Consider the following 26843-nt stretch of genomic DNA (forward strand, 5'->3'; position numbering starts at 1 on the left):
AAAACTACATTTGTCAGATTATTGGATTTTGACCCAGTAAGACCTGATAAACATTTTAAATAATTGCCTAATTTGTGAATGTATCTTATCAAATCTGAAAAGAGGACATAAAAAATAAACCATGTCCTCCATGTAGAAATGACCAGTTTAAATTAGAGTTGTCAGTTTCAAGCCTCAATGAGCATTTGATTTGTAACTAGGTAGAGCATGATTAGGCATTGTGGTGCTCATGTGAATTTCCTTTCTTTTTCCGGCTTCAGACCAATCCCTGCTTCTCACTTATTTATTTTTTATTATCCTGTCCCATTAATATAACGGGACAGGATAATAAAAAAAGCGCAATCAAGAGATACAGTATATGAATGTATTTGTTTAATTCTTCATCTTTCCACAGACTTTGTGAGTCCATGAAGAGAGGAATACACCTTAGATCACAAAATAAAGATTTTATTGGTTTCTCGCCCCAGCACCCTCCATCTAGCTCTGGACGCCCTGTAATACTACTACCACCCTATAAACACACAGGACTAAAATGATTCTGACAGGAAGGCAACTCTGAACATATCGACTTTCTTTTCCCTTCTCTTCCTTCTGTTATTTGTTCTCTCAGTCATGCTGTATTCAGCGGAGAGACACCTCTGTTAGCTGAGTTTCTGTCATTCATAAGGCGAGCCCTTAGAAAAGCACAAGTGGTTTGTTGAAGAGACTGACAATTCTTTTTCTGCCGTCTACTGTACATAATTAGCTGAATTGGCAGTTGAAGTCGAATCAGCGATCTCTTGGTAAATTCTGATAACATAAGTTCACTATTGTACGTTCTCTTGGCCTGGGTTTGGTTGATGTTTGATGCGCAGAAAATAGGAGGAATTTGATCAAAGCGAAGACAAGAAGAACTCTGGAAGACAAGAGCAGGACAAAAGGTGAAAGAGGCTAAATGAAATGAACTATGTCAACTACAACATAGAGTTGTCTGAACACTGACTGCAGGTTTTAAACTACAACATAGAGTTGTCTGAACACTGACTCCAGGTTTTAAACTACAACATAGAGTTGTCTGAACACTGACTCCAGGTTTTAAACTACAACATAGAGTTGTCTGAACACTGACTCCAGGTTTTAAACTACAACATAGAGGTCTGAACACTGACTGCCGGTTTCAAACTACAACAAAGTGTTGTCTGAACACTGACTGCAGGTTTTAAACTACAACATAGAGTTGGCTGAACACTGACTGCAGGTTTAAAACTACAACATAGTGTTGTCTGAACACTGACTGCAGGTTTTAAAGAGTGAAATCCTGCTCCATCCCTTTCCCTTCATCATCCCCCTCTCTCCTGTTGTTCCTCTCTTCCCTTCTCTCCGTCTGCCATCTTCCTTTTCTCTCCCACATTCTACTCATGTTGTCTCAACGGACCCTTCTCTCTTGGCTGCTGACACCTGTTGGCCTAGTCTGAGAGCACCACAAACATACAGCAACCAGACCTCTCCATACCTTCCTTCCAGTCTTTCATATTCGGTCTATCTATAGTGCACCCTGGCACCCGGCACTATTCCGTCTAAGGGGGAGGAGGACTTTCTGACCCTGTCCGCTTCTCGGTTCAGCCGTCGGAAGCGTGCCATCGGAGCCGCCATGGGCGTGGCCATGGTTCTACTCCTCCTGATAGCCATCCCCCTATTGGTTCACACCATGAAAGGGGGAGGAGCTAGCCAAGGAAGTGGCGGCGGGGGGACCCATTATGAGATGCTGGGGAGCTGCAGAATGGTCTGTGACACTTATAGTACTGCCCAACCAGGCCAGGAGCTGACAGCCATGTCCCCTCAACCGGAATACCCCGGGAAGAAGAAGACGGGGTACCGCGGTGTCCCTGGGATCCCTGGTCCTCCAGGCGCCCGAGGACCCCCTGGGGAATCAGGCAAGCCAGGGCCACAGGGGCCTCCCGGCCCTGGACCTAATGGTTACCTCCCCTCCTACAGCCCCAAGATCGCCTTTTATGCAGGGCTAAGGAAACAGCACGAGGGCAGCGAGGTGTTGAAGTTTGATGATGTGGTAACCAATGTAGGGAACTACTATGAGCCTAGTACTGGGAAGTTCACCTGTCCTCTACCTGGTATCTACTTCTTCACCTACCATGTTCTGATGAGGGGCGGAGATGGGACCAGCATGTGGGCTGACTTGAAGAAGAACGGACAGGTAGGAGAGAGAGTGTGTGTGTGTGTGTGTGTGTGTGTATGTATATGTGTGTGCGTTTGTTCTTCATTGACCATCACCTCTGAGCAGTGGTGTAGTGGAGGGTACACACAGCCAGAGTTGGGTAAGTTACTTTCTAAATGCAATCCGTTACAGTTACTAGTTACCTGTCCAAAATTGTAATCAGTAATGTAATGTTTGGATTACCCAAACTCAGTAATGTAATCTGATTACTTTCCCCCTTAAGAGGCATTAGAAGAAGACAAAAAGGATCCATCAAATGCATTTGGTGTGTTATCCTAGTTGTCTCTGTCTTGTGACTCGCTCAGGTGGAACAAACTTGAACTTTATTCATTTAGAAAGCAGAAAGGTGTCATAATATATATTTTTTCTAAATTTCTGATTTTCTGATTACAAGATTTTGCTGGTAACGTAACTGATTACAGTTAACATTAAAAAAAAAATCTGATTACATTTAACTGATTACATGTAATCAATTACTCCCCAACCCTGTACGCAGGTATACACCATGTACCCGCTTATTTTTCAGTGGGCATTGCATATACTCCCCACAATGCATATCAAAGTTATGTAGTGGAGGTATACGCCGTATTAACTAATGAGGCTAATCAACTATTATTTCTTCACATTTTCTGTGCAGCAATGTGCACACAAATGTTCCAAAATACAATTTGCGGGAAAACACTGTTCTACTGCACATGCAAGCAGTTTCATGGACAGAGATGGAAATATCCATTAGAAATGTTGGTGATTCTGCTGGTGAGTCTCTGATCCACCTCTACGCAGACAACACCATTCTGTATACTTCTGGCCCTTCTTTGGACACTGTATTAACAAACCTCCAGACGAGCTTCAATGCCATACAACTCTCCTTCCGTGGCCTCCAACTGCTCTTAAATGCAAGTAAAACTAAATGCATGCTCTTCAACTGATCGCTGCCCGCCAGTCCAGCATCACTACTCTGGACGGTTCTGACTTAGAATATGTGGACAACTACAAATACCTAGGTGTATGGTTAGACTGTAAACTCTCCTTCCAGACTCACATTAAGCATCTCCAATCCAAAATTAAATCTAGAATCGGCTTCCTATTTCGCAACAAAGCATCCTTCACTCATGCTGCTAAACATACCCTCGTAAAACTGACTATTCTACCGATCCTTGACTTCGGCGATGTCATTTACAAAATAGCCTCCAACACTCTACTCAACAGATTGGATGCAGTCTATCACAGTGCCATCTGTTTTGTCACCAAAGCCCCATATACTACCCACCACTGCGACCTGTATGCTCTCGTTGGCTGGCCCTCGCTTCATATTCGTCGCCAAACCCACTGGCTCCAGGTATCTATACGTCTTTGCTATGTAAAGCCCCACCTTATCTCAGCTCACTAGTCACCATAGCAGCACCCACCCGTAGCACGCGCTCCAGCAGGTATATTTCACTGGTCACCCCCAAAGCCAATTCCTCCTTTGGCCGCCTTTCCTTCCAGTTTTCTGCTGCCAATGACTGGAACGAACTGCAAAAATCACTGAAGCTGGAGACTTATATCTCCCTCACTAACTTTAAGCACCAGCTGTCAGAGCAGCTCACAGATCACTGCACCTGTACATAGCCCTTCTGTAAATAGCCCATCCAACTACCTCATCCCCATACTGTTATTTATTTATTTATTGCTCCTTTGCACCCCAATATTTCTACTTGCACATTCATCTTCTGCACATCTATCACTCCAGTGTTTAATTGCTAAATTGTAATTATTTTGCCACTATGGCCTATTTATTGCCTTACCTCCCTTATCTTACCTCCTTTGCACACACTGTATATAGACTTTTTCTATTCTGTTATTGACTGTATGTTTGTTTATTCCATGTGTAACTCTGTGTTGTTGTTTGTGTCACACTGCTTTGCTTTATCTTGGCCAGGTTGCAGTTGTAAATGAGAACTTGTTCTCAACTAGCCTACCTGGTTAAATAAAGGTGAAATAAAATTTAAAAAAGAGGGGAGACCTAATGACTATCGTTGCTACAATAATACCTCTGGCTGCTCGACAGTGAAAGAAAAACAATAGAACAGGAGAACGCATGTAAGTCTTTAAAAAATGATTGCCTTCACATTTCTATGGTGGGATTTTGGCTATAGGCTACTTTGAAGCAAGGTAAGACTTGCCTCGTAATATGAAGTAAAGCATCCAGGTTTCAAACAATTAAGGAACAGGAAAAATATAGCAATGCTAATGATAGACCTAACCATATTCTGGTAGATGGAAAGACCTTCCCCAAAACTTTAATTACATGTTAATTAGCTACAAAGTAGTCTATGCTTAACTGGCAGAATTATATAATGATTATTTGCATTCATCCATTAATCTCATGTGCTACAGAAACACTGCTAACCAAACAAGAGTGCTAGGTGCCTGCACAACATTTCTTAGATTTTCCCAGACCTCAAAAGCTATTGGTTAGGATACGGCTCGCTCAACGCCCCGGCCCGTGTTCGATTCCCGGTCATGAAACTACTCTTTGGGGTGGCAGGTAGCTTAGTGGTTAGAGCGTTGGGCCAGTAACCGAAAGGTTGCTGGATTGAATCCCCAAGCTGACAAGGTAAATATCTGCCGTTCTGCCCCTGAACAAGGCAGTTAACCCACTGTTCCCCGGTCGGCTGTCATTGTAAATAAAATGTTGTTCTTAACTGTCTTGCCTAGTTAAATAAAGGTTTAAACATATTGTTGTGGACTTCGAAAATTCAGTTTTGTTGTTTTTCTACAAAAAAAGTGTGACTAATTTATCTGTTTCAATAGTAGGCCTACTGTTAGCCCACTTGCACAGTAGAGCTTGGGTTGGCTTGACTGTGAAAGACCAATACAGGCTTTATCATTCTAGTTCAACAGTGTATATCACTGTTTCTCATAGAATGTTTCACACAGGGAGCCTTTCCTTCGGGCCATTTGGAAAAATGTAAAAACCATTTCGAGTATGCCCACTTCTCCAGGCACCACTACACCACTGCCTCTGACTCTCACTTTCACCTTCGCTATGCAACATTTGTCACTTTTAATTCACATCACATTCCTCTGCATCTGTGGGCAGTAGCAACACGGTAGCAAAATATAGATCTAAGAAAATATTATCCATCATTAAAGAGAAGTGATGCTTCACACTTTAAAATCACAGCTACTAATATTTGCATTTCCACCAGTCATAGCCAAATGATGAGTGGCAGTATGCTGCCGTCGGTTGTCGCCAAAGGAAAGTCTAATTAGTAGATATTATACACCAGGGTTGTATCCCAAATGGCACCTTATTCCCTACATAGTGCACTACTTTTGACCAGAGCTCTATGAGCCCTAAAGTAGTGCACTATAAAGGGAATAGGGTGCCAATTGGGACACAGATTGTCACCTCAGATAGATACTGTAGATAAATAATGAAAGAGAAACTGACAGACCACTCATCCATCGGTCCCTCATTCTCTCTTTCCCCTGGTACTAATTAAAGACAGAGGGACTGATTGGGGGGGAGAGGAAAAGAAGAGGCTTAGGATAAATCACTTTAATTTGAGGACTCTAACACAACTATGTTTTCATCTGAATTCATCAGTCACCACACTGACACGTTACCATTCAGTCCTCTGTGTGTCTTTTTCGGGCGCTGGGATAAAGTGGATGTCAAACTTCAGTTGGACATTGTGTACAATTGATTAATAAGGTGATCTAAATCTTATTCATCTTTAAATGTGTCCAAAGCCTGTATTTGTGTTTAGCAAACTCAGAAAGAGCTAACACGATATTTAAGATACCTACCTGGCTTCTGCTTTGTGTCATCCTATATTGTCATTCCAGTCATCTCATCATTCCATTAAATCATTCATAACTCTTAGATTAGATCCCCTGAAATAACTCTCCCCCCATATCCCCACTTCCCCCTCTACCTCCCTCTCATTCCTCTACCACCCTCTACTCCCAAATGCCCACATCCCTCTACCCCCCTTCTCTTCCACTCATACTCCCCTCTACCTCCTCTCCTTCTTGTCCATTGATTGTCCATTAATTAGAGTTTCACTCAATTAAATTATTTAACCTCACAGAGAGACCCAGGTCAATCTCACACACATCAGGTGGTCCCATTTAATTTAACAGTTTCTATAAAGACAGATCTTATATTCTGAAATTGGCTGAAAGGGACTCTTCACCACTTTTTGCCCTCATATTCAAAATCTGTCTCCAGCACCATATCATTGTCTATGTTCCACTCAAAATACATTAAAAAGAAAAGGCAAAGCCACACACTCAAGTAGCTCCGATGCTATAATGTATTCACTAACGTTACGACAGCAAACGTTCCACTCAAAATACCACATGAGATGATTTTTCCAGTTGACTGCAGCCTAGTTGATTCTCCAAGACAGTTGTTTTAGATTTATATTTCGCTTACTTAGGTATCAGAAACTAGTGGTGTCTGTATAGAAGTGTGGTGTCTGTTAATGTCAGATGCTCGATTAGATTCGAGCCGGACATTCGCGTATGCTTCTTTCCATCTCTTTTAAAATGTAGGTAAAAGATTAAAAGGAATGGGAGTCATATTCAGAACATTTAGTTATTGCTTGCTTTTCTAATGTCTACCGACTTTGTCAGCAGGCATGCCAGCTATATCATGACACAAGGTGAGACCCAGATGCAGATGGTTGGAGTCTTACAATGTTTATTATTAATCAAAAAGGCGTAGGCAAGAGAATGGTTGTGGACAGGCAAAAGGTCAAAACCAGATCAGAGTCCAGGAGGTACAGAGTGGCAGACAGGCTCGAGGTCAGGGCAGGCAGACTGGTCAGGCAGGCGGGTCCAGAGTCCAGAAACAGGCACGGGTCAAAACCGGGAGGACTAGAAAAAGGAGAATAGCAAAAAGCAGGAGAACGGGAAAAACGTTGGTTGACTTGGATAAACATACAAGATGAACTGGCACAGAGAGATAGGAAACACAAATATAAATCCACTGGGGAAAATCAGTGACACCTGGAGGGGGTGGAGACAATCACAAGGAAAGGTGAAACAGATCAGGGCGTGACAAGCTAAGATAGTTAGACAAGCTAGCTACTCTGACTAAATTGATAGCCTGAAATTGCTTCTTGGTACAGTGGCTAGTTATGAGGTAAATGAGATTCAGGTCACGGAGTCTACAGCCAGCCAGCCAGCCAGCCAGCCAGCCAGCCAGCCAGCCAGCCAGCCAGCCAGCCAGCCAGGGAGAGGTTCAGTTAATCCCTGTGTGGCTGTCCAGTGTCCACTCTAAGGTAGATTGATTAAGCGTGTGTGTGTGTGTGTGTGTGTGTGTGTGTGTGTGTGTGTGTGTGTGTGTGTGTGTGTGTGTGTGTGTGTGTGTGTGTGTGTGTGTGTGTGTGTGTGTGTGTGTGTGTGTGTGTGTGTGTGTGTGTGTGTGTGTGTGTGTGTGTGTGTGTGTGTGGAGGGGGGTTCTATGGAGCTATGGCTATGGTGCCCTTACAGTTTTTTGGTGCTATGGTGCCCTCAGAACAGCCTCAATTCATGAGGGCATGGACTCTACCATGTGCTGAAAGCGTTCCATGGGGATGCTGGTCCATGTTGACTTTAATGCTTCCCACAGTTGTGTCAAGTTGGCTGGATCTCCTTTGGGTGGTGGACCATTCTTAATACACAAAGGAAACTGCTGAGCGTGAAAAACCCAGCAGTGTTGCAGTTCTTGACACAAACGGATCTGCCCGGCATCTCCTACCAAACCCCGTTCAAAGGCTCTTCAATCTTCTGTCTTACCCATTCACCCTCTGAATGGCACACATTCACAATTCATGTCTCAATTGTCTCAAGGCTTAAAAATCCTTCTTTAACCTGTCTCCTCCCCTTCATCTACACTGATTGAAGTGGATTTAACAAGTGACATCAATAAGGGATCATAGCTTTCACTTGGATTCACCTGGTCAGTCACAGAAAGAGCAGGTGTTCCTAATGTTTTGTACATTCAGTTTTATGTGGCTGTTATAGTAGTGTTGTATATACTGCATGCTCTATGTGGTGGTTAACAGTTTAAAACATGATCTGATTAACTGATTGAGTTCATCTACTCCCCTGCTCCTTATGTGGTATTGTGTTTGTGTTACTATAGCATATCAGGTTTGACCAAGGTAATAATATAGACAAAAGTAATAAAGGCAATATATATATATATATATATACTCTTTAAAATGTGTTTTCTTATACAGTATATTTATATACTGTATAAGCAACAACAATAACAATAATTGATTGTCATCTCTAAAGGTTAGCTTGTCATTCTGCTAGACATCCTGTAGTGACGAGCCAATATCACATTAGCATCTCGTATTGCTGTGACTTCCCATTGACAGACAGCATATGTCATCCACCTCATTATTTTGGTCAGGGTGCTTTTCCCCTCAGGCATAGTCGGAGGGAGGCTGCAGTTAGAAACGTTGGCACTTGGCCACTTTTGATTTCCCCTAAAACACAAAGGAGTAGCCATCACTACTATATTATTTTATAAGGTATTTAACATTATGTATTATATAAAGTATGATTGTTGGGAGCAGGGGCTTTTATTGTAGCAATATCGCTCCAATATGTTGAAGGATTATTAATGTAAGTCTGCTATTTTTGCTCGTATTTGTCACGATCGTCTTTAGGTGAAAGAGAGGACCAAGGTGCAGCGTGATATAAATACATCTTCTATTTATTTGAAGATGAGACGAACACTAATACAAACTAGACAAAACAACAAACGACCGTGAAGCTAACAAACGAAAGTGCACACACAAGCTACTAACGTCAAACATAGACAATTACCCACAACCTACCTAATGCCTATGGCTGCCTAAATATGGCTCTCAACCAGAGACAACTAATGACAGCTGTCTCTAATTGAGAACCAATCCAGGCAACCATAGACATACATAAACACCTACACTGAACACAACCCCATGAAATCTACAAAAAAAAACTATACAATACAAACACCCTATACGAGACAAAAACACACAAACATCCCCCATGTCACACCCTGACCTAAAATAATAAAGAAAACAAAGATAACTAAGGCCAGGGCGTGACAGTATTGGTGAAACAGAGAGACAGAGATATGTGAGGGAGGCATGGTAGGATTATGAAGGAGATAAATGTGAAGGTGGGGACTGAGATGGAGCAATAGAAAGAGATTAGAACAACCCATGAAAGAGCTGGCCACTCCCCCAGAGAAGCCAGCAGAACAGCCCACACCAGATCCTGACCACAGCCTCAACACCACAGCAGAACAGCCCACACCAGATCCTGACCACAGCCTCAACACCACAGCAGAACAGCCCACACCAGATCCTGACCACAGCCTCAACACCACAGCAGAACAGCCCACACCAGATCCTGACCACAGCCTCAACACCACAGCAGAACAGCCCACACCAGATCCTGACCACAGCCTCAACACCACAGCAGAACAGCCCACACCAGATCCTGACCACAGCCTCAACACCACAGCAGAACAGCCCACACCAGATCCTGACCACAGCCTCAACACCACAGCAGAACAGCCCACACCAGATCCTGACCACAGCCTCAACACCACAGCAGAACAGCCCACACCAGATCCTGACCACAGCCTCAACACCACAGCAGAACAGCCCACACCAGATCCTGACCACAGCCTCAACACCACAGCAGAACAGCCCACACCAGATCCTGACCACAGCCTCAACACCACAGCAGAACAGCCCACACCAGATCCTGACCACAGCCTCAACACCACAGCAGAACAGCCCACACCAGACCCTGACCACAGCCTCAACACCACAGCAGAACAGCCCACACCAGACCCTGACCACAGCCTCAACACCACAGCAGAACAGCCCACACCAGATCCTGACCACAGCCTCAACACCACAGCAGAACAGCCCACACCAGATCCTGACCACAGCCTCAACACCACAGCAGAACAGCCCACACCATACCCTGACCACAGCCTCAACACCACAGCAGAACAGCCCACACCAGATCCTGACCACAGCCTCAACACCACAGCAGAACAGCCCACACCAGATCCTGACCACAGCCTCAACACCACAGCAGAACAGCCCACACCAGATCCTGACCACAGCCTCAACACCACAGCAGAACAGCCCACACCAGATCCTGACCACAGCCTCAACACCACAGCAGAACAGCCCACACCAGATCCTGACCACAGCCTCAACACCACAGCAGAACAGCCCACACCAGATCCTGACCACAGCCTCAACACCACAGCAGGACAGCCCACACCAGATCCTGACCACAGCCTCAACACCACAGCAGAACAGCCCACACCAGACCCTGACCACAGCCTCAACACCACAGCAGAACAGCCCACACCAGATCCTGACCACAGCCTCAACACCACAGCAGAACAGCCCACACCAGATCCTGACCACAGCCTCAACACCACAGCAGAACAGCCCACACCAGATCCTGACCACAGCCTCAACACCACAGCAGAACAGCCCACACCAGATCCTGACCACAGCCTCAACACCACAGCAGAACAGCCCACAGCAGATCCTGACCACAGCCTCAACACCACAGCAGAACAGCCCACACCAGATCCTGACCACAGCCTCAACACCACAGCAGAACAGCCCACACCAGATCCTGACCACAGCCTCAACACCACAGCAGAACAGACAAATGGCTCCCTCCTAGCAGCCCCCATGAAAACCCCTCGACACCCACTGAGGACACACAAAAGCCACAGATTGTACTCCTTATGGACTCGAATGGGAAATACATACAAGAAAATGAACTTTTCCACGAACACACAGCGGTGCCCAAATACTCAGCGTTCCCTCACCTGCTATCTGATGGTCAACTAGGGTCACCCAGCCACGTAATAGTTCACACAGGCACAAACGACCCGAGAGCACAGCAAGAAAGGGTGGCCACAGCACTCAAGGGAGTGGTTGAAAAGCTTTTTCCACTTTCCCCAATGCAAATCAAATGTCTACTGTTTGGTGCTTCTGTCCCCAACCAAGGAGGGCCTACAGTCCTACTGTCAGACTTGGGCCCTGACGGTGAATCTCAGTAAGACAAAAATAATGGTGTTCCAAAAAAGTTCCAATATGCAGTACAACAAATACAAGTTCAATCTAGACACTGTTGCCCAAATAACTATACCTACCTCGGCCTAAACATGAACACCACAGGTAACTTCCACAAGGCTGTGAACGATCTAAGAGACAAGACAAGTAGGGCCTTCTCAGACATCAAAAGGAACATAAAACTCACATCTCAAATAGGATCTGTGTAAAAATACTTCAATAAGTTATAGAACCCTTTGCCCTCTATTGTTATGAGGTCTGGAGTCCACTCACCAATCAAGAATTCACAAAATGGGACAAACACTCAATTGAAACTGCATGCAGAATTAAAAAAGATATACTTAGTGTAAAATCCCAAACAATACATTCAGAGCAGAATTAGGACTATACCAGATAGTTATCAACATCCAGAAAAGAGCTGTTACATTCTACAACCACCTAAAAGGAAGCGATGCCCACACATTCCACCACAAAGTCCTCACCTACAGAGAGACAAACCTAGAGAAAAGTCCCCTCAGCTAGCTGGTTCTGGGGCTCTGTTCACAAAGACAAACACAAACACAAACAGACCCCACAGAGCCCCAGGACAGCAACACAATTAGACCCAACCAAATTATGAGAAAGCAAAAATATAATTATTTGACACACTGGAAAGAATCAAACAAAAAACAGAGCAAACTAGAATGCTATTTGGCCCTAAACAGAGAGTACACAGTGGCAGAACACCTGACCACTGTGACTGACCCAAAACTAAGAAAATTCTTGACTATGTACAGACTCAGTAAGCATTGATTTGCCTTGCCGTAGGCAGACCTAGCTCTCAAGAGAAGACAGGCTATGTGCACACTGCCCACAAAATGAAGTGAAACTGAGCTGTACTTCCTAACCTTCTGCCAAATGTTTGACCACATTAGAGATACATATTTCCCACAGATCGCAGAGACCCACAAAGAATTTGAAAACAAATCAAACATTGCTAAACTCCCATATCTGTTAGGTGAAATACCACAGTGTGCAAACACTGCAGCAAGATTTGTGGCCCGTTGCCATGAGAAAAGGACAACCAGTGGAGCACAAACAACATTTAAATACCACCAATATTTCTCTGTTTATTCGTACTACAACTATTTGCACATCACTAAATTACTGTACATAGCTCATAATATAACACTTGAAATGTCTTTATCTTTTTGAAAACTTTTTGAGTACAATGTTTACTGTTAATTTTGACTAGTTTTCTATTGATGTTGTTTTGTGTCTTCACTTTTGTTCTTTGTTTATTTCACTTGCTTTGGCAACACGTTTCCCATGTCAATAAACCCTCTGAATTGAGAGAGAGAGAGAGAGAGAGAGAGAGAGAGAGAGAGAGAGAGACAAGAAAAATTGAGATCAACAGGGAGATGGAGATGGCCAGGGGAGGGGGAATGAGCTCCTCCATGTGTGGCCGCCACACTGAGCTGATCCTGGGGCTGTGAGGAGAAAGGAGGCCCCTGGGGGCCAGCATAGAGCCTGGGGCTGTCTCTCTTGTCTCTGGCTAGCCCTGGCCCTTTCATTACAGGGCTTCTGGTAAACGGGCCTGGGAGGGAGGGAGGGGGTAGCAGCTGCACTGTCATTTTATATACAACCCAAGATGTGTGAACAAATGTGTCGAAAGAGACAGACAAGGATAGATGAAATGAGAATCTGAAAAAAGAAGGGGCAGAGGGAATTTTTTAAATGTAACTTTTATTTAACTAGGCAAGTCAGTTAAGAGCAAATTCTTCTTTACAATGACAGCCTACCCCGGCGATGCTGGGCCAATTGTACACCGCCCTATGGGACTCCCGATCAGAACAGATGTGGTGCAGCCTGGATTTGAACCAGTGACTGCAGTGATGCCTCTTGCTCTGAGATGCAGTACAGTAGACCGCTGCGCCACTCGGGAGCAACTCAGGAGCCATTCGGGAGGTGGGGATAGGGTAATAAACTGATCAAGCACGGCTATTCTGTGAGACCGGCAGGGAGATGTGAGGGTATACAAAGTTACCTTTTTATCTGTGGTGCCTTGGTTCACTGGTAATAAAACTGACAGGATTCATTGGCTGTGATATACTGACCTCTTAGAGGGAAGACAATAGAAAAGTAGCTCTTAAACTCTCTCTCTTTCTGCCGCACATGGCAAGACAAGACAGGTGGGAGTATGGGGGAGGGGGGGAGCGTGGGGGGCGGGCTGAGAGAGAGAGAGAAGGAGAGAGAGAGAGAGAGAGAGAGAGAGAGAGAGAGAGAGAGAGAGAGAGAGAGAGAGAGAGAGAGAGAGAGAGAGAGAGAGAGAGAGAGAGAGAGAGAGAGAGAGAGAGAGAGAGAGATGATAGCGGGGTGAACAGGCAGTGGCTCGGGTGGTTGTTGTCGTTGATGATTTTTTTTTGGCCTTCCTTTGACATCGGGTGCTGTAGGGCAGGTATTTTGCCCCCGCACTACCCTCTGGAGAGCCTTGTGGTTGAGGGCAGTGCAGTTGCCGTACCAGGCGGTGATACAGCCTGACAGGATGCTCTCGATTGTGCATCTGTAGAAGTTTGTGAGGGTTTTAGGTGACACGCAACATTTCTTCAGCCTCCTGAGGTTGAAGAGGCGCTCTTGCGCCTTCTTCACCACGCTGTCTGTGTGGGTGAACCATTTCAGTTTGTACGTGATGTGTACACAGAGGAACTTAAAACTTAAAACTTTCCACCTTCTCCACTATTGTCCCGGCGATGTGGATAGGATGGTGCTCCCTCTGCTGTTTCCTGAAGTCCACAATCATCTCCTTTGTTTTGTTGACGTTGAGTGAGAGGACACCAAATTCCAAGGGCCCACACCTTCTCCCTGTAAGCTGTCTCGTTGTTGTTGGTAATCAAGCCTTCTTGTCTGCAAACTTGAGGATTGAGTTGGAGGCGTACATGGCCACGCAGTCATGGGTGAACAGGGAGTACAGGAGAGGGCTGAGAACACACCCTTGTGGGGTCCCAGTGTTGAGGATCAGCGGGGTGGAGATGTTGTTTCCTACCTTCACCACCTGGGGGCTGCCAGTCAGAAAGTCCAGGACCCAGTTGCACAGGGCAGGGTCGAGACCCAGGGTCACAAGCTTAATGATGTCACTTGATAAATACACTGTTCCTAATGTTTGGTATGTATGTAATTACTATGGCAAGAAATATAAAAAGATGTCTATTTTGAGAGATTTATATTACATAATCATTAACTCTTTTGTTGGTTGTCTCGAAGTATGAAATACAGGTTATATCACAGGTTATATCAATTTCTACAGAAAACCCAGCGATTTGAGCTCACATATTGAAATCCATTATACAGAGAGAAGCACAGTGTACAGCCAGAGTCAGAGCTTCCTTAGCTACAATACCCTGAAGGCTAATTATAATGCATTTCAGCAGCTCTACCATGTCCATGTCTGGACCCCAAATAACACCCTATTCCCTTTATAGCGCATTACTTTAAGCCAGGGCCCATATGGCTGTGGTCAAAATTTGTGCACTATGTAGGGAATAGGGTGCTATTTGGGAAGCACACCATGTCACTTCTACCTGGAGTTAATACAGGTTCTGGTCATTACAGAGTGGCCGTGTGAAACCACTTTCATATGATCTATTAAAAGAGTATAAAATGACTGGTTAAAAAGACCCAGGGAAAGATTACATCTGAGGCAATGAATTTGTCCACTTTGAACATTTTATATAATATGCACATCGTCCATAGCACGTCGTCCATTACTTCCAGATAATGTACAGGGCGTCAGCGGGCTTCCCTTACATACCAGTTGTGTCACGACAGTGATATAACATAGATATCATTGGTATTCCTTGTTTATGACAATACTCAAGGAACCACCCAGCTGGCACATTTGGTTCCTTGGAAGTTGTCGGAGTGTACCTTTTTGGTTTCACATTGGGTCTGGGAACAAAGCCATACGTTTCTTGACCGGTAAAACTGAACGTTTTTTAAACGAAGTTAACATTTCGCCTGTTCTGGGAACGTTCATTTTTAGGTTGCAGGGAGGTTCTGGGAACGTTTTACTTTGGTTGTCTCAAAGTTTTTGCTGGGGGGTTTTATTAAGGTTTTGAGAACAGAAATTATAGGGTATTTGGAGGTAATTAAATAACATTCTGAGAACACGTTTCAATAAGACTTTTAATAACACTGCTAGCTTATTTTGGGTTAACCGTTTTGAACTACAAGCACAAATAGGACACTCATTTGCTTAGGCATTAATCATGTAAACACATTTATTTCAATTTTAATTTTGCACGGCATCAGTGAGATTTGAACATATGACCTTCTGTTCGCTATCCATGGAATTAGTCCACTGCACTACAAGAATGGAGTTAGCATGCTATGTTTGTTTTTTACTCGTACAAAGCTGTGTATTTTTGTCTATTTAAACACCCCATTTCAAAGAAACGAGCACTCATTATGATCAGGTGGGACCACACTTAACAAGATAGAGGATAGAGAGAGTTTTGTTGACACTGAGAACAGAATGTACAAAACATTAGGAACACCTTCCTAATATTGAGTTGCACCCACCTTTGCCTCAATTTGTCACGGCATGGACTTTATTTCCCTTTCTACAAGGTGTTGAAAGTGTTCCACAGGAATGCTGGTCCATGTTGAGTACAATGCTTCCCGCAGTCGTGTCAAGTTGGCTGGATCTCCTTTGGGTGGTGGACCATTCTTGATACAATGAGGAAACTGTTGAGCGTGAAAAATCCAGCAGCGTTGCAGTTCTTCACACAAACCAGTGTGCCTGGCACCTTCTATCATACCCCGTTCAAAGGCACTTAATTCACCCTATTCACTCTCTGAATGGCACACATACACAATCCATCTCTCAATTGTATCAAGGCTTAAAAATCATTCTTTAACCTCTCCTGCCCTTCATCTACACTGATTGAAGTGGATTTAACAAGTGACATCAAAAAAGGGATCATAGCTTTCACCTGGATTCACCTGATCAGTCTATGCCATGGAAAGAGCAGGTGTTCCTAATGTTTTGTACAGTCAGTGTTTTGTACAGTCATGTTTTTAAAAATAACATTCTTAGAATGTTCTTTGAATGTTACTAAGGTTTTCTCATGTTTTTTTTATGGAAAGTTTTCTTAATGTTCCAAGAACATGACTTTAAATAGAAGCATGAGGAAACCTGCAGAAAACGTTATGCTGAAGTACTGAAATGTCCACAGATGTTTCTTAAGCGCTAGCTGGATATCCTGCACCATTCCCAGAAAGTTGTGGGACGGTTGTATGCAAAATAATCATAGGACAATCACGCTCTCACCACGATCTAAGATACATGGTTCTCAGATCGTTATGTGCTGGCTGAGCAGGGATGGACTCGGACCAGAAAACAGCCCGGCCATTTGTAACCAACCGGACCATTTTTCCCCCCTTCAAGGCCCCCATACTGGCCCATTCTATTGCCTTAGACAAATAATGACATTACTGCACTTAAACCACAATTTAGACAGGCCCACTGGGCTTAAGATGGACCAGCCCATCTGGCATTTGCTAGAATTGCCCTACGTCCATTCAGTCTCTGTGAGGGACTGTACATTCATAGATTAATGATAGCACCATCACAAAGTTAATGAGGGGTTAGGGGAGATGTTGCGTTTAACAAGTATAGCATGACATATTACCGCTCCATGATATATTATAAAACATAGCTGCATTAGCATAGATAAGGCAATTGCAAATGTGGTAGAATGTTAAATACCAAATCTTTATTTCTTTAAATGGCAATAGCAGAGAAAACACTGCTGTCACCATCATAACCATATCATAACCTGTCAGCACCATGTCACCACCATAACCATATCATAACCTGTCAGCACCATGTCACCACCATAACCATATCATAACCTGTCAGCACCATGTCACCACCATAACCATATCATAACCTGTCAGCACCATGTCACCACCATAACCATATCATAACCTGTCAGCACCATGTCACCATCATAACCATATCATAACCTGTCAGCACCATGTCACCACCATAACCATATCATAACCTGTCAGCACCATGTCACCACCATAACCATATCATAACCTGTCAGCACCATGTCACCATCATAACCATATCATAACCTGTCAGCACCATGTCACCATCATAACCATATCATAACCTGTCAGCACCATGTCACCATCATAACCATATCATAACCTGTCAGCACCATGTCACCACCATAACCATATCATAACCTGTCAGCACCATGTCACCATCATAACCATATCATAACCTGTCAGCACCATGTCACCATCATAACCATATCATAACCTGTCAGCACCATGTCACCACCATAACCATATCATAACCTGTCAGCACCATGTCACCACCATAACCATATCATAACCTGTCAGCACCATGTCACCACCATAACCATATCATAACCTGTCAGCACCATGTCACCACCATAACCATATCATAACCTGTCAGCACCATGTCACCACCATAACCATATCATAACCTGTCAGCACCATGTCACCATCATAACCATATCATAACCTGTCAGCACCATGTCACCACCATAACCTCTAACTTCAACCACACGTCATGTCCCCTAACAGCAAGAAGGAAACCTACCACTAAAACAGACACAAATATCCCCTGGAGGAATCACATCCCAGTCTTTGGATTCATTAATTACTATACCGATTTCACCTAATTCAAACAGACATCGATAATTAGTACACAAATGCAACGTCTAGGCAATGCTAAGAGCCATTCTTTTGTTCTCTCTCTAATGCCTTATGCACTTGTCTGGACATCATGCCATGTTCAGTGTGTGGGTGTCTATATATCTGTCTTGTGGTATTATCTCAGTCTGGCCCTCACAATACTCACCTCCCTATTGCCTCGTCCCTCAGCCCACTGTCTACCAACCTCCATTAACACATCTATCTTCCTCACCTCTCGTCCCCTGATCTCTCTCTCTCTTTCTCTGTTCCTCTTCCTTCCTGTCTCTCTGTTGACCAACTTATCTTGCTTTGTCATCCTTTTACCGTCATGCTTTTTGAGGCTTTGCATCTCGGTCATGTTTCTTTTCTCTGGTCCTCCATTCCCCTGCCTCACTGTATGACTGACTATCTTTCCTGTATTATATCCCTCTATCTATCCTTCTGACTGCCCACAGAGCAACACAGTGTTAGAAAGGGTGGACAAAAACCCTTTCAAACTTACACAACAGCCTCTCTCAACAAGCCTGTTAATACGATGACATGGTCTGTTGAGTGTGACTTACACAGAATGTGGGACCAGTGTTCAGGAATCAGTGTTCTTTTGTTAGAGTGCCCGCCTTGAGATTGGAAGGTTGGGGGTTCAATCCCGTGTTGAGTCATACCAAAGTGGGACCCGATGCCTCTCTGCTTGGCACTCAGCATTAACGAGATGGATTGTGGGTAAGGCTCAATGGGCCATTCTGGCTTAGACAAGGCTTACTTTCTAATGATTAGTCAGCAATGTACTTAGCATATATATATCAGAATGCACCTTGTTGGGGAGAAGGACATAAGGGCTCATACATGCTTATAAAGCATTATTATATTTGTTAGATTTATGTAAAGTGTTACCAATGGCACAGTAAAGTAGTGTGATTGAGTGACATGACGTTAGTTGAGCTGCAGATCATACTCTGTGCCTGTCGTGCCGTGTCTTGGAGATATGCGTCGGTCGTCTGGGGTGCTGACAGAGATTGAGTGGTCTATGCTCAGCACTCACACCGTGGCTGCCTAGACATGAAGCCTGACAGATAGATACAAGGTCAGTTAGGCCACTGATGCCAGACAGACAGTATGTCTATGGAGTTGAGAAATAAATCTTACAGTCACTCCTCTTTTTTAAGACTGTAATTGTGTAGCTTTCCGTCAGAGTATGACATCACCTGGTTGGTTAGTGCTGCCCGACTATCTGACAGGTCCTTGTACAGACTGCACTGGATAAACAGACGGATTGGGATCTAGCCTCTGACCTCTTCCTCGATCACAACCATATTGTCTGTTATTGGTCCTCAGAGAACGCAGAGCTGATCACACACCCTGTTATTGGTCCTCAGAGAACGCAGAGCTGATCACACACCCTGTTATTGGTCCTCAGAGGACGCAGAGCTGATCACACACCCTGTTATTGGTCCTCAGAGAACGCAGAGCTGATCACACACCCTGTTATTGGTCCTCAGAGGACGCAGAGCTGATCACACACCCTGTTATTAGTCCTCAGAGAACGCAGAGCTGATCACACACCCTGTTATTGGTCCTCAGAGAACGCAGAGCTGATCACACACCCTGTTATTGGTCCTCAGAGAACGCATAGCTGATCACACACCCTGTTATTGGTCCTCAGAGAACGCAGAGCTGATCACACACCCTGTTATTGGTCCTCAGAGAACGCAGAGCTGATCACACACCCTGTTATTGGTCCTCAGAGAACGCATAGCTGATCACACACCCTGTTATTGGTCCTCAGAGAACGCAGAGCTGATCACACACCCTGTTATTAGTCCTCAGAGAACGCAGAGCTGATCACACACCCTGTTATTGGTCCTCAGATAACGTAGAGCTGATCACACACCCTGTTATTGGTCCTCAGAGAACGCAGAGCTGATCACACACCCTGTTATTGGTCCTCAGAGCTGATCACACACCCTGTTATTGGTCATCAGAGAGCTGCTGTAGCTGTGGATGGGGCTCTCGGACCTGTGTACTGAAGCAGAAGGCTGATTGGCTAGTGTAGATAAGATGAGGATGAGGTGTTCACATGGGACAATGGGTAGTCTACAGCAGTGGTCACCATCCTTTTCTGAGATCACTTTCGCAGTCAAAAAGCAAGCTGAGATCTACCGCTCAGAATTTAAACATGACTTAAATGTAACATTAACCTAATAAAAACGGTTCTGTAGGAAGTTTGTTCAGTAGGCCTAATATATTATCACAGCATATTGTTCTTCTCAGACCATATTAGATTTAAAAACTCGAGCTTTGATAACAAAATAGATCAATTGGTGTAGCACTTGTGAGGCACAGCTGAGCATAAATTGAAATAATTTGCATTCTTATTTTACTGGACTGATGCTACCTGCATCGGATGGTCATGGTGCTTTCAAGACAACTGGGAACTTGAAGAAAATAAACTAGGTCAAATCGTGACGTCAGTGATCTTCAGGTCAGAAAGTCGGAGCTCTAGAAAGATGCCAGACTTTCCAACTTGGTATTCCAAGTTGGAAGACCTTTAAAAAGATTTCAACCAGTCGGATCTTGTTTTTTTCAGAGTTCCCAGTTGTCTGAAACGCACTGAAGTCAGAAGTCGGAGATCATTGAGTTCAAAGTTGTTTTGAACATGTCATTAGTCTCAGCATAGGTAGAGAGAGAGCAGCAGAGGGTCCGCCTCTCACGGTCCCTGCTATCTCCTTCCTTTCTTCCGGTGAGAGTGACCAGAGAGAGGGGACACCCTTCCACCTGATGGTGAAACTCGAGTCGCACGCCATCATCCTCATACACAAATTCATGTTGTTCCTATGATCAGAGAATGTGAAATAATCCTCAATATTAAAATATACAGTTGAAGTCTGAAGTTTACAAACACTTAGGTTGGAGTCATTAAAACTCGTATTTCAACCACTCCACAAATTTCTTGTTAACAAACTATAGTTTTTGCAACTCGGTTAGGCAATCTACTTTGTGCATGACACAAGTAATTTTTCCAACAATTGTTTACAGACAGATTATTTCACTTATTATTCACTGTATCACAATTCCAGTGGGTCAGAAGTTTACATACACTAAGTTGACTGTGCCTTTAAACAGCTTGGAAAATTACAGAAAATTATGTCATGGCTTTAGAAGCTTCTGATAGGCTTATTGACATAATTTGAGTCAATTGGAGGTGTACCTGTGGATGTATTTCAAGGCCTACCTTCAAACTCAGTGCCTCTTTGCTTGACATCATGGGAAAATCAAAAGAAATCAGCCAAGACCTCAGAAAAAATATTGTAGACCTCCACAAGTCTGGTTCATCCTTGGGAGCAATTTCCAAACACCTGAAGGTACCATGTTCATCTGTACAAACAATAGTACGCAAGTATAAACACCATGGGACCACTCAGCCGTCATACCGCTCAGGAAGGAGACGCATTCTGTCTCCTAGAGATGAACCTACTTTGGTGCGAAAAGTGCAAATCAATCCCAGAACAACAGCAAAGGACCTTGTGAAGATGCTGGAGGAAACAGATACAAAGTATCTATATCCACATTAAAACGAGTCCTATATCGACATAATCTGAAAGGCCGCTCAGCAAGGAAGAAGCCACTGCTCCAAAACCGCCATAAAAAAAGACAGACTACGGTTTGCAACTGCACATGGGGACAAAGATGGTACTTTTTGGAGAAATGTCCTCTGGTCTGATGAAACAAAAATAGAACTGTTTGGCTATAATGACCATTGTCATGTTTGGAGGAAAAAGGGGGATGCTTGCAAGCCGAAGAACACCATCCCAACTGTAAAGCACAGGGGTGGCAGCATCATGTTGTGGGGGTGCTTTGCTACAGGAGGGACTGGTGCACTTCACAAAATAGACGGCATCATGAGGAAGGACAATTATGTGGATATATTGAAGCAACATCTCAAGACATCAGTCAGGAAGTTAAAGCTTGGTCGCAAATGGGTCTTCCAAATGGACAATGACCACAAGCATACTTCCAAAGTTGTAGCAAAATGGCTTAAGGACAACAAAGTCAAGGTATTGGAGTGGCCATCACAAAGCTCTGACCTCAATCCCATAGAAAATGTGTGGGCAGAACTGAAAAAGCATGTGCGAGCAAGGAGGCCTACAAACCTGACTCAGTTACACCAGCTCTGTCAGGAGGAAATGGTCAAAATTCACCCAACTTATTGTGGGAAGCTTGTGGAAGGCTACCTGAAACGTTTGACCAGAGTTAAACAATTTAAAGGCAATGCTACCAAATACTAATTGAGTGTATGTAAACTTCTGACCCACTGGGAATGTGATGAAAGAAATAAAGGCTGAAATAAATAATTCTCTCTAAGATTATTCTGACATTTCACATTCTTAAAATAAAGTGGTGTTCCTAACTGACCTAAGACAGGGAATTTTTACCTGGATTAAATGTTAGAAATTGTGAAAAACTGAGTTCAAATGTATTTGGCTAAGGTGCATGTAAACTTCCGACTTCAACTGTAGATGACGAAATGCTAATAATAATAAAAACACAGGGCTATTAATAGCCTACACCTGGCTACTCATTCATTGTAGCTGCAGCGCGAGTGGAAGTAGGGAGAAGCGCGTTTTATATTTTGTAATAGTGCTGAATAAAAACTTAGACATGAACTCAATCAAAACAGTCTCTCAGGTCATGATTTTAAAAGTTATTAAATCTCACGTAGACTAGTATCAAACTAATGAAATGTTTGGCGATCGATCTGGAATGCCTTGAAGATCAACCAGTCGATCGCGATCGACCGGTTGGCGACCACTGGTCTACAGGGATGGAAGTCAGGAAGTCAGGCAGTCAGGTCTAGAAACAGCAACAGTATCTTCCCCCAGCAGCTGTTGACCTGCTGCTTATGATGTAAACGCCCTAGCGCTAATAGCAGAGCTCAATATGCATGGTATTGAGTGTCTTTCTGTGTCCCAAATGGCACCCTATTTCCTTTATAGTGCACCACTTTTGACCAGGGCCTATAGTGCACTAATAGGGAGATATTTGGGATGCATGCACTGTGTCCAGCCCAGTCTGAAACTCCTTCCATTTGCATGCTGGTGGGGAGCTCAGTCTGTATTGACCCGCAGGCAGTGGATCTTTACTTGTTTCTTAACACATTTAATTTGGTTTACTCGTGTGGACACGGAGACACAAATGCATTAATTAAGTTATTATTACAAAGCAGGAGGGGGGGTTTGCCTATTGTAAAGCTATAACCTTGATGGTTTCAACACATGACATTTGCTCTGTCTGTCTGTCTGTCTGTCTGTCTGTCTGTCTGTCTGTCTGTCTGTCTGTCTGTCTGTCTGTCTGTCTGTCTGTCTGTCTGTCTGTCTCTGTGTGTCTCTGTCTGTGTTTCTGTCTGTCTGTGTGTGTGTGAGACAGGTCAGGGCCAGTGCCATCGCCCAGGATGCGGACCAGAACTATGACTATGCGTCTAACAGTGTGATCCTGCATCTAGACGTGGGGGACGAGGTGTGTGTACAGCTGGACGGGGGGAAGGTCCATGGAGGAAACACCAACAAATACAGCACATTCTCTGGGTTCCTCATCTACCCTGACTGACTGACTGACCTGACTGAGTGACTGAATTGACCAACCTGACTGACCTTCACAACTTTAAAAAGACAAGAGAGGCTGTGTGCGGACTCGAGGAGCTGAAGGCAACACAGACAGATGCAGACAAACACACACACAAACACACATATACTCATATACACACATATACACATATACACACATACACACACAAACATACATAAAAAACGTCCATACATACAGTACCAGTCAAAAGTTTGGACACACCTACTCATTCAAGGGTTTTTCTTTATTTATACTATTTTCTACATTGTAGAATAATAGTGAAGACATCAAAACTATGACATAACACAAATGGAATCATGTAGTAACCAAAAAGGTGTTAAACAAATGATAATATATTTATATTTGAAATTCTTCAAAGTAGCCACCCTTTGCCTTGATGACAGCATGGCACACTCTTGGAATTCTCTCAACCAGCTTCACCTGGAATGCTTTTCTAACAGTCTTGAAGGCGCTCCCACATATGCTGAGCACTTGTTGGCTGCTTTTCCTTCATTCTGCAGTTCAATTCATCCCAAACCATCTCAATTCGGTTGAGGTCGGGTGATTGTGGAGGCCAGGTCATCTGATGCAGCACTCCATCACTCTCCTTCTTGGTCAAATAGCCTTTACACAGCCTAGAGGTGTGTTGGGTCATTGTCCTGTTGAAAAACAAATGATAGTCCCACTAAATGCAAACCAGATGGGATGGCGTATCACTGCAGAAAGCTGTGGTAGCCATGCTGGTTAAGTGTGCCTTGAAGACTAAATAAATCACTGACAGTGTCACCAGCAAAGCACCCCCACACCATCACACCTCCTCTTCCATGCTTCATGGTGGGAACCACACATGCGGAGATCATCCGTTCACCTATTCTGCGTCTCACAAAGACACGGCGGTTGGAACCAAAAATCTCAAATTTGGACTCATTAGACCAAAGGACAGATTTCCACTGGTCTAATGTCCATTGCTCGTGTTTCTTGGCCCAAGCAAGTCTCTTCTTCTTATTGGTGTCCTTTAGTAGTGGTTTCTTTGCAGTAATTTGACCATGAAGGCCTGATTCCCTGAGTCTCCTCTGAACAGTTGATGTTGAGATGTGTCTGTTACTTGAACTCTGTGAAGCATTTATTTGGACTACAATTTCTGAGGCTGGTAACTCTAATGAACTTATCCTCTGCAGCAGAGGTAACTCTGGGTCTTCCTTTCCTATGGCGGTCCTCATGAGAGACAGTTTCATCATAGTGCTTGATAGTTTTTGTGATTGCAATTGAAGAAACTTTCAAAGTTTTGGAAATGTTCCGGATTTACTGACCTTCGTGACTTAAAGTAATGATGGACTGTTGTAACGATGGACACCTGTTAATTGAAATGCATTCCAGGTGACTAGCTAATGAAGCTGGTTGAGAGAAGGCCAAGAGTGTGCAAAGCTGTCATCAAGGCAAAGGGTGGCTACTTTGAAGAATCTCAAATCTCAAATATATTTTGATTTGTTTTACACTTTTTTGGTACTACATGATTCCATATGTGTTATTTCATAGTTATGATGTCTTCACTAATATTCTACAATGTAGAAAATAGTAAAAAATAAAGAAAAATTGAATGTGTAGGTGTGTCCAAACTTTTGACTGGTACTGTATGTACATACATTCATGCAGTACATGCATATGCATACTTAACACACTCTCCCATACAACTGCTCTCTCTTTCTCTCTCTCTCTCACACACACACACACACACACACACACACACACACACACACACACACACACACACACACACACACACACACACACACACACACACACACACACACACACAAAGGACATGGACTGACTGTGGATTTTCAAATTAAGAAGTGTTTCATTTGTGTGTTGTGTTATTGAGCCAATCATGACCAAGTGCATTTACTGACTCCTCATGTGTGTGGAAATATGGACATCAGAACATGTACAGAATAGGCGTGCAAAAGGTTGCATTAAAATATACAGCATATTCAATGTCACGTCTACTTACATTGTTGTACATACAGTTTAACTAAGAGAATCAGTCCTACCCTTTGAGCATTCTGAGTGTGACCAAAGGTTGTGAATGTGTGAATCAAGACTGGGTTAGCCTACTGAGTTAAAGCCAAGGCATTAGCTCTGGGAGCCAACACAAATTTCCAGAGTTTGATTTCCGCTACACTTCGCCCTCCTCTGACCCAGTCAACAGTTCAGTAGTTCACACTGTTAAGTCACTGTGATATGTCCCAATAATATCATCCAACTGTTTCAAAATAAAAGCCCCTGCTGTTTCAAAATAAAAGTCCCCTGCTTTTTCAAAATAAAATAACCCTTTATAATCCCCGTTGTTCATAATCTAGGCCAGAACAGTCTTACTCTACTACATGGAGACAGTTTTGTTTTTTATGATCAATTGTTGCTTGATTTTCAGCCATAAAAAAACAAGGAAGGACATAAATAAAACTGAAAACACAGATAACAAAATAAAATGAACACAGTATTCAAAGTAAATCACATCTGGTCACAGATGGTTGACCTTCTTTAACCATCAAACCATGAGGCTGAGGGAGGATACCATCACACCATGAGGCTGAGGGAGGACACCATCACACCATGAGGCTGAGGGAGGACACCATCACACCATGAGGCTGAGGAAGGACACCATCACACCATGAGGCTGAGGGAGGATACCATCACACCATGAGGCTGAGGGAGGACAACATCACACCATGAGGCTGAGGGAGGACACCATCACACCATGAGGCTGAGGGAGGACACCATCACACCATGAGGCTGAGGAAGGACACCATCATACCATGAGGCTGAGGAAGGACACCATCACACCATGAGGCTGAGGAAGGACACCATCACACCATGAGGCTGAGGAAGGACACCATCACACCATGAGGCTGAGGAAGGACACCATCACACCATGAGGCTGAGGGAGGACACCATCACACCATGAGGCTGAGGAAGGACACCATCACACCATGAGGCTGAGGGAGGACACCATCACACCATGAGGCTGAGGAAGGACACCATCACACCATGAGGCTGAGGGAGGACACCATCACACCATGAGGATGAGGGAGGACACCATCACACCATGAGGCTGAGGAAGGACACCATCACACCATGAGGCTGAGGAAGGACACCATCACACCATGAGGCTGAGGGTAGACGGAAGGGGCAGAGGGGAATATAAC

The 26843-nt window shown here is 44.0% G+C and overlaps 1 protein-coding gene across 1 annotated transcript; it reads left to right on the top strand.

Annotated features, from left to right (window-relative positions):
* The first annotated feature begins 1182 nt into the window (after window positions 1–1182).
* Window positions 1183–23892, top strand: LOC129829657 (complement C1q-like protein 4). Its single transcript, XM_055891494.1, has 2 exons — window positions 1183–2191; window positions 23440–23892. The coding sequence occupies exons 1-2, from the start codon at window positions 1631–1633 to the stop codon at window positions 23617–23619; spliced, it is 741 nt and encodes a 246-aa protein (XP_055747469.1). The 5' UTR covers window positions 1183–1630; the 3' UTR covers window positions 23620–23892.
* The last annotated feature ends 2951 nt before the right edge of the window (window positions 23893–26843 follow it).

This window comes from Salvelinus fontinalis, chromosome 31 (assembly GCF_029448725.1).
Source record: "Salvelinus fontinalis isolate EN_2023a chromosome 31, ASM2944872v1, whole genome shotgun sequence".
Lineage (NCBI taxonomy): Eukaryota > Metazoa > Chordata > Actinopteri > Salmoniformes > Salmonidae > Salvelinus > Salvelinus fontinalis.

Bases quoted from the DNA above. Each gene is read 5' to 3' on its own strand.
- LOC129829657 (XM_055891494.1), top strand. From the start codon at position 1,631: ATGGGCGTGGCCATGGTTCTACTCCTCCTGATAGCCATCCCCCTATTG. The intron at 2,192-23,439 runs GTAGGAGAGAGA...TGTGTGAGACAG, and splicing joins ACTTGAAGAAGAACGGACAG to GTCAGGGCCAGTGCCATCGC.